The 16,795-nt window shown below is 39.0% G+C and overlaps 1 protein-coding gene across 3 annotated transcripts in view; it reads right to left on the bottom strand.

Annotated features, from left to right (window-relative positions):
* The window catches only part of IST1 (IST1 factor associated with ESCRT-III), a 37,785-nt gene that overhangs the window by 2,106 nt on the left and 18,884 nt on the right, over positions 1 to 16,795 (bottom strand). For 2 of the 3 annotated variants that reach the window (XM_061174430.1, XM_061174429.1), the window contains exons 2-9: positions 10,601 to 10,703; positions 9,987 to 10,167; positions 9,129 to 9,216; positions 4,605 to 4,688; positions 3,971 to 4,081; positions 2,532 to 2,732; positions 1,608 to 1,700; positions 506 to 554 (exon numbers count right to left, since the gene is read on the bottom strand). In XM_061174430.1, the coding sequence (XP_061030413.1) occupies positions 506 to 554; positions 1,608 to 1,700; positions 2,532 to 2,732; positions 3,971 to 4,081; positions 4,605 to 4,688; positions 9,129 to 9,216; positions 9,987 to 10,167; positions 10,601 to 10,688 (895 nt within the window). In that variant the 5' untranslated portion in view covers positions 10,689 to 10,703. The remainder of the gene's footprint in view (positions 1 to 505; positions 555 to 1,607; positions 1,701 to 2,531; positions 2,733 to 3,970; positions 4,082 to 4,604; positions 4,689 to 9,128; positions 9,217 to 9,986; positions 10,168 to 10,600; positions 10,704 to 16,795) is intronic. The other variant, XM_061174431.1, reaches the window with a different exon arrangement.

Here is a 16,795-nt window from a genome sequence, read left to right as displayed (position 1 = left end):
TATTTTTTGTATGTAAATTATACCTCAATGAAACTGTCCCAATTTTAAAAAATATTCCCCTCTGGGTTTCTGGAGTGCTGGTAGTGTTTTAATTTTTCAGTGAATGGCTACATGAGCATGCTTGCTTTGTGAAAAGTCACTGAGCTATACACTTATGATTTATGCCTGTTTCCCCCTCTTTAATGCCCAAATTTTTAAAAAATTTTGGTATTTCCAGGCACAGTGGAAGTGGAAGCGGCAGGAACATACAGAACTTGAGGATGACTGAAAACTACAAGGTGAAAAGGAATAATGATACCACTAACAGAAACAGGGAACTTGGGAGATTCTTTGGAGCCAGGAAAGATCTTTTCTTTTTGGAAGTGGGAAATCCTGAGTTCTGTTTCTACCATACTGCATTTGGGTAGAATGCCACAAGCATAAAAACAATCTGAGGGAGGAACAGTGATGAGAAAACAGCGAAGGGTTCAGTACTGAGAAACTCTCAAGAGGGTTTCTGACTCACCAACGATCTGTGCAGAAGAGACATTCTTATCAGCATTAATGTCATCAACCTGAAACACAAAGATCACATGACCAGAGGAGAAAGCAATGGCATCACTGGTGAAAGTAATGGTATAAGCCCATGTGTGTCGCAAAAGCGAAGCTGCTCAGCAAAAGCAACAGAAACTGCTCCAAAGAAACTGCCCCTCCGCCCCCTGTACTGCTTTCCTGATCATCTTCCAACCAGATAGATACCATGTTGAACTCATAACTGCCAAGCAGAGGAAAAGAAAATTCTTACCACACCATAACATCTCTCTTTAATCTGATACCTTCACCTTCCAGGCAGAGAGAAAGCATTCTAAACCACCGCATTCATCTCCAAGAACCAAGTCCTCAAATACTAACGAAGATCTTCTACCTCATCCCTAGAAACAGTTGTGGGCAATGCTTCAATGCGTGCAAAACCAAAACATAAAAATTCAGGCTCAATGTAAAAACCAAAGGAAAGAACACTAAGCAAGCTCAGGGACAGGGCGATCTCCCTAGATGAGCAAACAAGGCTGGCAGAAAAGTCATCTAATTCTGAACCAAAACTGTTACGACCACCTACAGTTCAAGGCATCATTACCATATTAGCAATAATAGCAAGCTTTAACTATAAGAGTAAAATGTAAAATTAATGCTAGAGGCTGAAATTTACTAGACACTTATCTGTTTAAGACAAAAATCTGGTTCTTATTCCTTTACACAGTGTTGAGAATTTATAAAACTGGTATTTTAATTATTATATTCTGGCACCGAGACTGTACCAGCTCAATATGATTCTCTGCCTAGTCTAAAAAAGAGTCTGATCAAGTGCCCTACCAGAACTTTCCAGAATCTGCAGCTCCTTCCTGCATTTCTTAACTGCAGACAAAGCATTGCCACCACCGATGCTGCCACCACCACCACCACCACCACTCCGTTTCCAGGGTAATATTAAAGCAACATAAGAATCCAAAGCATAGAGCAATGCCAGTACTAGGAGTGATCAAAACTTTGCCTTCCCTGTGGCCATTATTTTGCTCTCTCTTCATGGGATTCACTCTCCTGCTGCTTATAAAAGAGGCTCAGGCACTTACAGATTCATACGATGGGGGAGTTGCTGGTATCTGAGGTGGATGAATATTGGGAAAGGCCTGATAATTTCCCATTGGCAATCCATTGAAATCCGACTGCAAGAGGAGAAAGGCAACATCAGAGACATTGCCCCTGATCTGCAATTTCTGAAGTGTGTAAATGGGAAGGGAGAAATAAATATGTGTGTGTATACAACTATTTTCTCAATGTGAATATATTCACATTGAATACATATATATATATTCAAGATATATATTTAATACATGTATTCAAGAGCCCCAAAAGAAAAAAAGGTGCCTAAAAGGACCACATGTGATCAGGAGGAATCCAGATTTTTAAGATCTGTACCCAAAGGCTATTCTTCAAATTACTAAATTGCCTCAGTGTCTACAAGGGAAGCTTCTTACCAGACTTTCTTTTTGGGGGGAGAGGAGACGACTGCACTGCACAACACGTGGGATCTTAGTTCCCTGACCAGGGATCGAACCCACGCCCCATGCAGTGGAAGCATGGAGTCTTAACCACTGGACCGCCAGGGAATTCCCCAGACTTTCTTACTAGCAATGACTTTCATCTTCTTGTCTACAAAGGAGGTAGACCCGGTAATAAGTATTGGTTATTCATTTTTGGAAAAAGCTACTAGTATACCTACAAGTCCCAAAGGTTCAAGAAACCTACATGAAGAGTTTTTCTAGTACCATCTCTCCAGATTTTCCCACTTCATTACCTACAGGTGAACCAAAAGACTTTTTCCAAATCCCAATGCTATTTTTTCCACAATATGATCAATAAACTAATACCAAATATTCTTACTGCTAAATCCTCTTGATAACCTACAATTCCTGAGTGTATTCACAGAGCCAACTTGTCATCTTCTGTAACATTTTCTAGAGCTTATATCCATATTTATTTGTATGTGTACTTACTGGTCCCTTTGGAAGAGGGTATGAGAAAGGAGTGTTTGGAGATGGCATGGGCATGGGCATGGGCATTGGCACTGTTCCATCAGGTCCACCAGCTGGTACTGTGAATCCGCCCCCACCTCCTCTTCCAGGGCCCCCTTTCTTCACATCATCTGTGAATCCAACATCAATAAGATCTGTATCTACTCCAGGAGGAGCTTCTCCCTAAGAAAAAGAGAGAAACCCATATCATTAGGCCCTGTCACCAGCTAGGTTCCCCAGGAAGCTGACTCTGAGATGGAGATTAGCGTGACAGAAGTTTACTGGAGAGGTCTCTTGGGATAGACACCTGTGGGGACATGAAGGAAGCAGGGCTGGGCAAAGGAAAAAGGTGGGCTGCCGTGCATTCACAACAAAGGGGGGGGGGGTGGCCAGCTAATCCCCCAGGGAGTTCTGGAGCTAGGATGGGCCTACAGCAGGTGCTCCCAACTGGGGACAAAGGGGCAGAGTCTTTAATCCCCTGCAGTGACCAGTTACCAAATACAAGCTGCCCCCAGGAAAGACCCTGGGTAAGGAAGCTCTCTTCTGAGGGCCATTGCTGGAGGGACACTCAGCTGCGTGAGCCACCAGTCATCAATACTCTCAAGAGGTGGGAGAGGGGCTTCCCTGGTGGCGCAGTGGTTAAGAATCTGCCTGCCAGGGCAGGGGACACGGGTTCAAGCCCTGGTCCAGGAAGATCCCACATGCCGCGGAGCAACTAAGCCTGCGCGCCACAACTACTAAAGCCCGTGCACCTAGAGCCCATGCTCCGCAACAAGAAAAGCCACTGCAATGAGAAGCCCACATACCACAACGAAGACCCAATGCAGCCAAAAATAAATTTATTTATTAAAAAAAAAAAAGAGCTGGCGGAATAAATGCTTGTGTCCTGAAGTGTTTGAGTATTTCAGGCAGGGGGAGGGTTGTCTGAGCAGCACACCAGAACATATACTATACCCAGTCAACATTAACTGCTGATTTACTATTTGCATATCTGCCCTTCTTTCATTGTAAGCCTCTTTAGGACAGGGACCTTGTTTATATATTTTCTGTATTCTCAGCTTTCTGGGGCACATGGCAGGCACACAACAGATGTTTCAGGATCTGTTCTGGGTCTTGGGGCTTTTCTTGCTACCCATAGGGGCCTCTCAATTCCTTGAACTTCACTGAAAAGTAGCAATAATGCCACTTTATATTTGTATCAAAGTTTGTACCTTTTCAAAGTGTTTTCAGTCATTCATCTCATCTGATCCCTAAATACTCTGAGAGATGCAGGCATATTTATTGTTACCCCAGAGGCATTAACTGGACAAAGGCTTAAACTCCCACATGCAAACTTGAGTGCAAAGAAAATGGTTATTTTTCGAAAACAGTGGTATCGAGAGACTCATTTTCCTTTGTATTCTAAAAGACTCTAAACGTACCATGACCACAGAGTCAGGCTCATAGGGCACATTGTAGTTCTTGGCAATTTCAATCAGGTATCTCTCCACCAGGATTTTGGGTGGGGCCTCCACACTCAGTTTGTGCATTAGCTGTAAGTAAAAGATCCAGGGTTAAGATGCATATGCATCAACCAGCCTAAGCCTAACCTGTATCAATTTTAAACTTTGTTCCTCACATTTCAAATTGAGAGGAAAAAAGGAAGCTCCAACCAGTTAAATTACTTTTTTCAATCACAAAGCACAAGACCCGTGTATCTCTCACATTCTCTGGTTACATATGCCTCAAAGACTGATATTGCTGCCTTCCACATTTGAAATCATCTACCCTTCTCCCCACCTCACTTCTACCTCCATAAATCACAAGTGGCACAAAGGATAGGATACAAAATCAGGAATGACACAGGATGACGGAAAGCTTCACAATCAGAAGTGTAGGACAGGGGTAAGGAGCTGACTGCACTGCCAGACAGCGTTCTTCTCTCTCTCACTATGAAATGTGCAATCCCAGATTAACCCTACATTACAGTGGTACCCACTAGACTCACTGCAGGCAATAAAAATAACCTGCCCCCACCCCACCCATTGCTTCATGTTTAACAATTATGTTCATTACCCGGTCATTCACAGTTCCAATCTGGTTGGTCCTACATAACTTGCCATATTCCTTGCTATACTTGGCACAGAGTTGATCAGCAACCTACAGAGAAAAAGAACAGTAAATAAAAATGGAAACCACTCCTACAGAGGGCTTCAAGCTTCCTCCTATTAACAGTAAACAGGATTTCCAAAAGACTAGGTCTGTAAAGCCTGAAGGGGTACATATTAATTCATTTAGTTGTTTGTTTTATCCAGCCATCCACTGAGCTGCAACTATGTGCCAAACTCTATTGTAAGCATTATGTTATACACTACAAATGATGAACAAAAACAGACATTGTTCCTACTCTTATAGAATCTTACAGTCTCTGGGTAAAAATAATCATTACTCAAATAATCACAAAGATAAAGGTACAAATGCAGCTGTGATAAGGGGAAAGGAAAAGTCCACTAAACTATCTGCTTACAACAGTAGAATCAGACCTGATCAGAAAAGTCAGATAAAGTGATGCTTCACTGAGATGTAAAGGATGATCAGGAGTTAACTAAACATGGAGGGAAGGAAGAACATTCCAGGAAAAGAAAACAGCATGTGCAAAGGCCTCTGCTGGAAAAACAGGGCCAATCCTCAAGCCAAAATAAAATCAGTGAGCCTCTTGTGCAGAGCCCAAAGGAAGAGTGTGGTAGGAAATGAAGAAAGGCAGATGGGGGCCAGACAGTGCAGGGCCGTGTAGGCTTTATTAGTTTTGTTTCTATCACAAGAACAACAGGAAACCACTAAAGGACTTTAAAGCAAGGGGTAGTGACAGGATCAGATCAGTGTTTTGAACAGAACCCTTAGTTGTTCTGATGGAATGGTGAACAGGCTAAAGGAAGCCAAAGTAGATGTAGAAAAAACTTTCAAGAAGTTACTACAATAGTACAGGCAGGAGATGACAGTGCTATTGGACCAGAGTGGTCCCAAGACCTGGAAGTTCAGTGAGGGGGCACTCAGTGTTAGGTAGACTTTCAGGGGTACTGGGTACTTACAAGTTTGTTATTTGTCTTTTAACAATGGTTTTTGTTTTGCTTTATACTATGCAGAAATCTTTAATTTTTACTTATATTATCACTCTTTGTTTATGGCTTTTAGGTTTTGTGGCATGTTTATGCCTTTTCCACTATGAGATTATTTTTTTTAATGCCTAACTTTCTTGTTTCTTTAAGGTTTCATTTATTTAAAAAAACATGTAAATCTTTTCGTCTGGAATTAATCTTGATATAAAGGAGGAGTATAAGAGAGACTATAAACAAGATTTACATTAAAAGTAGAAGCAGTTGCCTCTACTCTCCCATTCCCCTACCCACAAAACTGTATAACCACCCTCCCTACCCTATCAGAATACAGGAGGCTTACTCTCTGGGGAGGTTAAACTAAAGGAACTCTGGGCACCATGCACAGCAGAGAGCAGAGATACTGGCAACAAGAGAATTAAGTGTAAGTCTTCTCTAAGAGAGGAATGATACCTTTGGCTTCCTTCTCCCTGTGCTCTCAAAAATGCAGCCAGCTTATACCTTCCAGGTAGAAGACAGAACTCCTCTCTGAGGAAAATGACCAATCCAAGGAAAGAAAACTAGTTCCTGACAGTCTGGAGTTCCCTCAAGAAAGGGCTTAGATCATTCAACAATGAGTTGGTGCTGGAGGTATCATGCTCCCTGATTTCAAGCTATACTAAAAAAGCTGCAGTCATCAAAACAGTATGGTACTGGCACAAAAACAGACAAATCAATGAAACAGAATAGAGAGCCCAAAAATGAACCCATAGTTATATGGGCAATTATTCTACAACAAAGGAGGCAAGAATATACAATGGGGAAAAGATAGCCTCTTCAATAAATGGTGTTGGGAAAATTGGACAACTCTCTCAACACATACACAAAAATAAATTCAAAACGGATTAAAGACTTAAACGTAAGCTATGAAACCATAAGACTTCTAGGAAAAAATATAGGCAGTACACTCTTTGACACTGGTCTTAGTAATACTCTTTTGGGTATGTCTCAGGCACGGGAAACAAAAGCAACAATAAACAAATGGGACTACATCCAACTAAAAAGCTTTTGTACAGTGAAGGAAACTATCAACAAAATGAAAAGGCCACCTATTGAATGGGAGAAGATATTTGCAAACAATATATCTGATAAGGGGTCAATATCCAAAATATACAAAAAACTCATACAACTCAACACCAAGAAACAATCCAATTAGAAAACTGGCAGAAGAGCTGAACAGACATTTTTCCAAAGACGACAAACAGATGGCCAACAGGCACATGAAAAGATGCTCAATATCACTAATTAAGGAACTGCAAATCAAAACCACAATGAGATATCCCCTCACACCTGTCAGAATGGCTATCATAAAGAAAAGACCACAAATAACAAGTGTTGGTGATGATGTGGAGAAAAAGGAACACTTGTGCACTGTTAGTGGGAATGTAAATTGGTGTAGCCACTATGGAAAACAGTATGGAGATTTCTCAAAAGATTAAAAACAGAACTAACATCTGATCCAGCAATTCCACTCCTGGGTGTTTATCCAAAGAAAACAAAAACACTAATTAGAAAAAACATATGCACACCTATTCTCACTGCAGCATTATTTACAACCACCAAGATATGGAAGCAACCCAAGTGCCCATCCATAGATGAATGAAAATGCGGTACATATATACAATGGAATATTACCCATAAAAAAGAATGAAATCTTGCCATTTGCAACAACATGGACAGACCTAGAGGGCATTATGCTAAGTGAAATAAGTCAGAGAAAGAAAAATATCATATGATCTCACTTATAAGTGGAATCTAGAAAATAAAACATATGAACAAACAAAAACAGAAACAGAATTACAGATACAGAGAACAATCAGGTGGTTACAAGAGGTGGGTGGGAGGAGGAAATAGGTGAGGGAGATTAAGTGGTACAAAGTTCCAGCTGCAAAATAAATGAGTCACAAGTATGAAATGTACAGTGTGGGGAATACAGTCAATAACTAAGAAATGTGTTTGTATGGTGACATATCATAACTAGATTTATCGTGATCATTTTGAAATGTATAGAAAAAAATCACTATGTTGTATAACAGGAACAACATAATGTTGTAGGTCAATTACACTTCAAAAACAAACAAACATGCAACAAACTCACAGAAAAAGATCAGATTTGTGGTTACCAGAGTCAGGGAGTGGGAGGGAAGGGGGAATTGGATGAGAGCACTCAAAAGGTACTACAAATTTCCAGTTGTAAGGTAAGTAAGTACTAGAGATGTAATGCACAACATGATAAATATAATTAACACTGCTGTATGTTATATATGAAAACTGCTGAGAGTAAATCGTAAGAGTTCTCATTACAAAGATAGATTTTTCTATTTCTTTAATTTTGTATCTATATGAGGTGATGGATGTTCACTAAAATTATTGTGATAATCATTTCATGACGTATGTAAGTCAAGTCATTATGCTGTACATCTTATACAGTGCTGTATGTCAATTACATCTCAATGAAACTGGAAGGAAAAAAAGAGAAAAAAACAAACAATGAATTGGCATCTGGCAATAAGCCCACCCAAGCACACAAGAGGTTCCAATCCACTTTTTAGTACCTCACTCTTAAATATGAACAGCCAAGGGCCACGAAACCTTTCAGAAAAGCCTCTATTATAAAAATAGTTTAAATCTAAGAAATAGATAGAAGGAAACAATACAGAAACAAGAAAAGGTAAAAAGGGACTATAATATTCTCAGAGAGTTAGAAGACATTGTAGCCATGAAACAAAAATAGACTATTAAAAAAAATACATATTCAGAGACTTAAAAAGAGTTCTCAAAAAATAAAAACACACAGAAGACAAGGAAATCTCGTAAGATAGGTTGGGAGATAAGACTGAGACAATCTCCTAGTGAATAACTGGCAAAGATGTAGAAAATAGAAGAGAAAACAACTCAACTAAATTGGTACCTGAGCAGTCAGTACCATATCCACGTTGTGGCAGGCAATTTCTCAGTGAATTTTTCTGTCTCTTCTACCAGACTCTAAGCTACAAGAGTAGGGCTGGTGTCATATTTTGCTCACCACTGTGCTCTCAGTACCCACCCAAGTCACAACATCTGCTCAATAAATATTTGTGGAATGAATCAATGAGCAAAACATCCATTCCCTTAAATTAATGTTATTTTAACTTTACTGGTTTACAGTTGTATAAAAACTCTTCTATTTTTATATACTTAAATAACGTTACAATAAAAATAATTTAAGACAAAACTGGGGGGTATTTGTAACTTTGCCCCTTAGAAAAATTACTCAAGTTGGGAAAACACTGTTCTGTTCCATGATATAAGGCCTGAAAAGGAGAAAGAAACAAGTTTACAAAGCCTTTTTCAAAGGCAGCATGAGAAGGGTACAAAAATACGTGGTCAAAAAAGCAGAAGTGGCTTATGTTAACCAACCTTTCTAATAGGAAAAACTACATGCATCACTGGAACTGGTTGTACTCACAATTTTCAACTCAGCCACTTCTGACTGGAGTCGAGGAGCAGCCCAAATCAGTGTAGACACAGATTCAGCCAGACCAGAATCTAACTCCCTAATTAAGGGAAAAAAAATAAATAAAATTTAACATTCTTTCAAACAAACAAAACCCCATCATCTGTATCACATACTTGATAGCCTCTAAGGCAATTTCACAAATATCACTGGATTCTCACAATAACTCTAGGCTTCAAGCCATTTCTGTCATCCTATTTTGGAGGGGGAAACACAAACTAAGTAACAAGCCCAAGGTCACAAAGTCAGGAAATGGTTGAGCCAAGACTCAAACTTAGGCCTCTTGATTTCAGATTCCAAATTTTCTTTTCAACAGTTGTCTACATTGAGATCAGGCCTTCAAGTGAATAGCAGGAAGGATGTTGTTGGGTATGTGAAGTGGTAGTCCCTTAGTGCTATCGTCCTATGTGTAGGAAGAGACCAGTATTACTACTCCTTTCTCAAATTCCAGAAGTGATTTGACTTAGGTCTTCAAATCAAAATACCTTACTTCATTACAGTTATACAAGATGAAAAAGTTCTAGAGGTCTGCTGAACAACACTGTGCCTACAGTTAAACAATACTGTATTGAGTGCTTTAAAATGTTTAAGGCAGATCTCATGTTAAGTGTTCTTATCAAAAAAAAAAGGGGGATACAAGGAAATTTCTGGAGGTGATGACTGTTTTCTAACTTGATTGTGATGATGGTGTACAGGTGTATGCCTATGTCCAAACTCGTCAAATTGTACACATTAAATATGTGAAGTTTTTTCCTAAATCAACTATACCTCAATGAAGCTTAAAAAAAAAAAAAAGACAAACCAGCTTACTTCATAGACTGGATGAGGCCAAACCGAGCCAGCAGCAGGTCACAGTACAGCTCCAGGATCTCCATGGCCTCCACAAGGTAGTCTTCTCGAATAATGTGCTCCACTCGGATTCGAGCTCGTTCATCTTTCCCAGCAGCCAGATAGTCAGCAATCTCTTTCCTTGCTTTCTGCGCCAGTTCCGCTAAAGCACAAATCACACTCCAGTCACAAAGTAGTAGTATACTGGGCCCTGGCCTGCAGGCAGACATCCACCCCAAAACAGAAAAGTGGGTGTTTCTACTATATCCTAGCTCACCCTCCTTTAGCAAATTTAGTCTCATCTCATCTAGTCTAGAATTTGCTACCTCGTCTAGATGAGAATATTGTTTGTGTAGCCAGAAATTTCCACCTATGGAGTCACCTTACCTATTCCATAGCAAGAGTATGTTCCTTTCCCTGCAACAAAGTGATTCAGTCTAACTAGTCACAAAGGACAGCAGAAATGTATCCAAAACCTAAAGGATATGGGATCCTTAAGACTTCATAGTGCTAGCCTGAAAGAGCCAATATTGAGGTGCTAGGACTCAGTGATGTATTTTGGGAAAGAAAATACAATGCAATCATGCATAACTCACTTTTTTTTTTCTCCAATAATTTAAGACGGTTTATGACTAATCTCAAATTGACTCGTAAACGCTCAGCTTTAAATCCAGAGCCCAGCATGCTGTGCTGTTCCTCCTGGAAAAAGATAAGAAGCACAATGACTACTTTCAAGTTAAAATTAGTTCAGGAACTAAGACCAGTTAGAGGGTGGATTATTTGACATTATAAACCAGAGTAGTTTTCTAATACAGGTAAATAACATGATCTAACTCACATTTTTTAAAGGTCATTTGGCTGTTGAGTGGAGAACTGACTGGGGAGAGATAACAATGGAAGCAAAAGAACCAAGAACAAGGCTATTACAACAGTCCAAACAAAAAATGAAAATAGCTTAGACTGGGATAGTTAGCAGTGGTGATGGTAGAAGTGATTGGATTTGAGATCTATTTTGAGCACAGAGATGAAAGAACTTGGTGATGGATAAAATGAGTATCTATCTCTGTACTGGTGTAGGAGTGGGCTGATAAAAACAAAGAAGCAGGAAGGCCTCCTACTTCTCCCCTAAAAATGATAAGAGGCAGTGATAAGAAAAGATTATCAAATTTAGAACTAAATTCAAAAATATTATCACCTTAATTCCTCAAATCCTCCTACTAAGTCTTAGCCTTTGGAAAAAGCTACTGCCCAAGATCACAGAAATATCATTAACATCCACCCACATACAAAGAAATATACAAAGAGGTAAAAAAGTTAAAAAAAACTGCTCTATAAAATTCAACAACAGGGATAAACAACAAGGTCCTACTGTATAGCACAAAGAACTAAATTCAATATACTATGATAAACCATAATGGAAAAGAATATTTTTTAAAAAAAGAATGTATACACATATATAACTGAATCACATTGCTCTATAGCAGAAATTAACACAACACTGTAAACAACTATACTTCAGTAAAAAAAATTTAAGAACAAAAAGCAAAATAAAATAAAATTCGACAACAGAAGGCTATTATTTACTAAGACTTTTACTGAACAGCAGAGTTATAGTCAACAAAACTACTCCCTCCACCCATAAGACTTTAGGGTATAACACTGTGCATTGACCACTGTGCACTCTGTATCAAGACAGCACTACTTCTCTCTATTAATTATGGACCTGAACTTCAAATCATGTAATATCCAAACAAAAGCTAGACCTAACAAAGTAACCGAAGGACAGACAAACCAAAAAACATACCCAATGTAAGGACAAACACTAGGAATAGTATGTCTGCCTGTGCATAAACCACTAATAGAAAACATCAAATATATTTTCCTTTTGTGAAACTGCCTGCAGAATCCTTTATACCTCATTTAATAATTAACCCAAGTCCCAGTTTACAATGGTAAATATCTGGGATCCATTATAATACTAAATTATGTTCAATCCATTTAACAAATATTTGCTGATTATCTCTATGACAGACAATGGCTAGATGCTGGAGATAAAAAAATTTGGAAGGCACAGTCCTTGTGATCAAAAGAACTTATATTCTATTGGGAAAAAAACAGCTAAGAATATCTGGCAACTACATTACTATTTGCTAAGAACTAGAATTCTAGAGTAGTTCTCAACTGGAAGTGATTTTGCCTAGAGGGGACATTTGGGAATGACTGGAGACATTTTGGTTTGTCGTGATTTCAGGAGATGCTACTAGCATATATAGCAGGCATCCAGGGATGCTGCCTACATCCTACAATGAACAGGACAACACCCCCGCCCCAAACAAAAAAAAATCCAGCCCAAAATGTCAATAGTGTCAAGATTAAAAAACCTATTCTAGAGAAAAGACATGCAACCTGCTCAGGGATGTTACAGAATTCTTTCTAGGAGAAGGAAAAGCCTAAGCCAAGTCCTGAAGGACAAGCAAGATATTCGTAAGGTAAAAAGGTGTGACTATCCCGGGCAGAGGGAGTGATGTGTGTAAAATCCAGGTACCAGAGAGAATAAGAAGTTTTGTGAGAACACAAGTTCAGTACAGCTGAAGCATGGCATTAATTACAGCTTATACCACATGTCTCATAATCCTAAATTCAAAACTTCAATTCAAAAATTATTTAGATGACGTCAGGTGCTATAGTAGGTTCTGGTGCTGACTAGATCCATACAGTATTCCTGTTCTGAAGGCATTCATAACCAGAGATAGATGGGAATTAGAAAAACAGCCAGGAAAACAGTAACTAGTACTAACATTTACTCTACCAGGCACTTGCCCAAGATCAGCCAGCAACTAAGTGGTAGAGCTAAGAATAACACCTAAGTGCATCTGAATTCAAAATCCAATTGAACAATCCTAATGATACACTACTACATCATTTTTGGTACTAACAATTGTGATACAATATATATTTTTAACCCCCTTCAACAAATATTTATTGAATGCCTACTATGCTGTGACAGGCCCTGGAGATAATATTGGTAAGGAAAAACAGACATGGTTACTGCCCTTATGGAAGTTTATAGTCTCGTTAGAGAAACGTATCACATCAGTAACTAAAATAACAACTGCAGTAAGGGCCACAAAGAAATAATGGTTTTCTGGAGTTTATTATTATGGGATTTGAATTCTTCAGTGGATACTATCTCATAGATAAAAGATAACAATACTGGGGGTCTGATACAGTTATAAGTTATTACAGAAAAACGTCAAGATTTCTCAGTGGTTCTTAAGTTGTCTATAATCATCAGATGCCATCAATACTTGCAAACAAAATTTTAGTCACATCTGTACTTTAAATATTTTCAGGAGGCTTAAAAACATATACATTTTGACCGAGTAATTCTACTCCTAGAAACTTAACCTAAGGAAATAATCAGCGCTTCATGCACAGAATTTTATACAAAAATATTTATCAGCACATTTTAAGACCAAAAAATTGAAATAATGAACCATATGAATAATGAAATACTGTTCTTACTAGTTAAACAAATTATATATATATTTATGATGGAATTTTAAGTAGCCACTAAAATATTTTTTAAAAAGCATTTACTGGGACTTCCCTGCTGGCGCAGTGGTTAAGAATCCGCCTGCCAATTCAGGGGACATGGGTTCAATCCCTGGTCCAGGAAGATCCCACATGCCATGGAGCAACTAAGGCTGTGCACCACAACTGCTGAGCCTGTGCTCTAGAGCCCACGCACGGCAACTATTGAGCCCATGCGCCGCAACTACTGAAGCCCACGTGCTCTAGGGCCTGTGTGCCGCAACTACTGAGCCCACGTGCTGCAACTACTGAAGCCTGCAAGCCTAGAGCCCGTGCTCTGCAACAAGAGAAGCCACTGCAATGAGAAGTCTGCACACCACAACGAAGAGTAACCCCCACTCGCTGCAACTAGAGAAAGCCCGCACACAGCAACGAAGACCAAACGCAGCCAAATAAATAAATAAAAAGCATTTATTAACATATTTATTAATGATATTAGTTTAAAAAGCATGACTATATATGCAGGATGACTCCAAACTCTGAGTTCTAAAAAAAACACATATGTAAAGACAAAGGCTAGACTAAAACAACAAACAAAAACAGATTTAGTTTTTCCTATATGTAAAACTCTTTTCAAATCCAAGGAATTTGGACTAACATTAAAGCTAACACTAAAAACGAAATCTACCTCAGAAAGTATATAATTTGGAATTTCTATCAAAAGACAAAGAATAATATAAATAAATTCATTTGCCTCCTTAGAAAAGCAAAATGTTAATTCATCAGTAAACATTAAGAACAACTTATCAGAATAGGTATCTAAAGTGGCTAGACACTGAAAGACACAAAAGTGTTAATGGAAGAGACAAGTTATAAGGGGGTAGCTTTAGCAACATGAAGAAACTCTGGAGGGTGTAAAGACATCTCTATTTCACATATTTGCCTAAAATGGGTCAGCATCCACAAATGCTAGTTTGGGACCATACTGAAACAGCTTGGAAAAGAAAGGAACCCAAACAATCATAAGAATAGGGACTCTGAAGAAGGAAAGTGCTAAAATTCTCTGAAAGAAGAGCTTAAAAATATTTTATGCTGCAAATATAAATCGAACTCTGTGAAGGAAGTTGAAAATACTGAAGTGAGGTCTGTATTTCACTGTTAATCTTTTGGCTGGGAATGTGTGGGGGAGTTTGTCTCCCCCCAAAACCCTACTGTAAACCTACTGTAGAAAGCAGATAAAAATAAACCTAAATTACTAATCTTACGATTCAGTAATAGTATTTGTTCAATTTTACAAAAGTAAGTAAAATCACAGGGCCCCTTTAAAGGAGTCTACAATCAGGGTGCCAGCTGGAAACACACAGTATCCACACCTGGGTAATGTGAGGAGACTTTAATAAAGAGACTACTTACAGGACTTCCCTGGTGGTCCAGGGGTTAAGACTCTGAGCTCCCAATGCAGGGGGCCCAGGTTCAATCCCTGGTCGGGGAACTAGATCCTGCATTCATGCTGCAACTAAGAGTCCGCATGCCCCAACTAAAGATCACGCGCGCCGCAACGAAGATCCCACATGCCACAACTAAGACCCAGTGCAGCCAAATAAATAAATAAATATTTTTAAAAAGAGAGACTACTTACAAAGGTGTGGGTAAGATTTAGAGAAACCAACAAAGGACAGTGAATTGCCCCAGAACCATTAACACATCTAGGCCTGAAGGGGCAAGATGAGGAAGTAGAACCTGGAGAGGGCAGCTATATGGGAAGGGCCACCAGACAGGAATCAGGTAGAGGTATGCAGACCACTTGCAGCAACCTGGAAGGGAAGCAGCAGGGGAATAAATACCTAGCCCTCATTCCTCCTGCCCATCCATCTACCCTACAACTGGAAGCCAGAAAGCAAAGGGGCCCACAGACACGGTACACGTGAATGAGCCTCCAGGGATGTAGATCAGAGAGAAAAGGATAGTATGTGGCTCTGAAGGAGGAAACAGAAGGTATCCAGCCCAGAGACTATTATTTTTCCACAAGACCAAAGAAGCCAGAACCTACATCCACCAAAGCAACCTCAGGTTTACACCGTACTAAGACTTCAGTTAACCAAGCTAGAAAATTGAAGCTAAATGGCCTTTCTACAATAATAAGTACGGTATAGTGAATATAATTTCAGTTCTTACAGTATAATCTCTAAAGTCCTTTTCAACCCTATGATTCTGCAGGACACTAAATATCCCATTGTACTGAATTATATGAAATAGGCAAAAAGGCATAGACAATTGAGATTAATCCTCAAGACATCTCTTGCAAATCTTACTTCTTAAAAGTAACATAATCTGCACACCCATGTTCATAGCAGCATTATTCACTATAGTCAAGCAGTGGAAACAATCTGTCCATTGACAGATGAATGGATAAACAAAATGTATATACATGTGTGTATACATACACACACAATAGAGTACTAATAATAGTACACTCCAATAGTCCATGTTGTAGCACATGAGTTTCTTCCATTGAAGATTAAATAATACTCTATTCATCTATCAGTATTCTAGCAGTATTAGTCTATCAGTATTTAATAATATATATAAATGGTAAACGTATGCGTATACCTTAGGATCCAGCAGTCCCAATCCTGGACATATACCCCGAAAGAAATCTGTGCAGAAGACCATGAAGACACATGTATACAGATTCTGTGGTAGTAAGGAGATGGAGGAATGCTAAGTGTCTATTACAAGAAGACAGATAAAATGTAACAGAAACATGACAGAATACTATCCAGAAATCAGAATTAATGAACTAGCTATACTTAGAACAACATGAATAGTCCTTAAAAAACAGAAGTAAAGAACAGGGTTCTAGGTTCAGTATTCCTTTCACTGAATGAAGCTATAAATCCTGAAGAGCATGTATGGAGCAGCTCTTTGAGGATTCTGAAAAGTAAATAATAGAAACTGGATGGAGACCAGAATTTGGCATGCCAATAAAGTGGCAGTGAGTTTATCACTTTTTTTCCTCTTATATTCACTGGCCTAGATGCAAGGCAGCCTGAAACCCAGAAGTGAGCACTCATAGAGAAAGGAAGAATATCAAGAGAAGCTCTCTAGTCCTGCCTTGAGAGACCAGAAAGGGGACCCCTGGTGTGGACAGAGTGGGTGAAATACACCAAGCAAGGAAAGTCAACTCACTGAAAAGACAACATACATCAATGCTGAGATTATACAGACGTTGGAACTGACAAAACTTTAAAGCAGCT

Source organism: Eubalaena glacialis, chromosome 18 (genome assembly GCF_028564815.1).
Source record: "Eubalaena glacialis isolate mEubGla1 chromosome 18, mEubGla1.1.hap2.+ XY, whole genome shotgun sequence".
Lineage (NCBI taxonomy): Eukaryota > Metazoa > Chordata > Mammalia > Artiodactyla > Balaenidae > Eubalaena > Eubalaena glacialis.
This window is presented reverse-complemented; position numbering and strand designations above follow the sequence as displayed.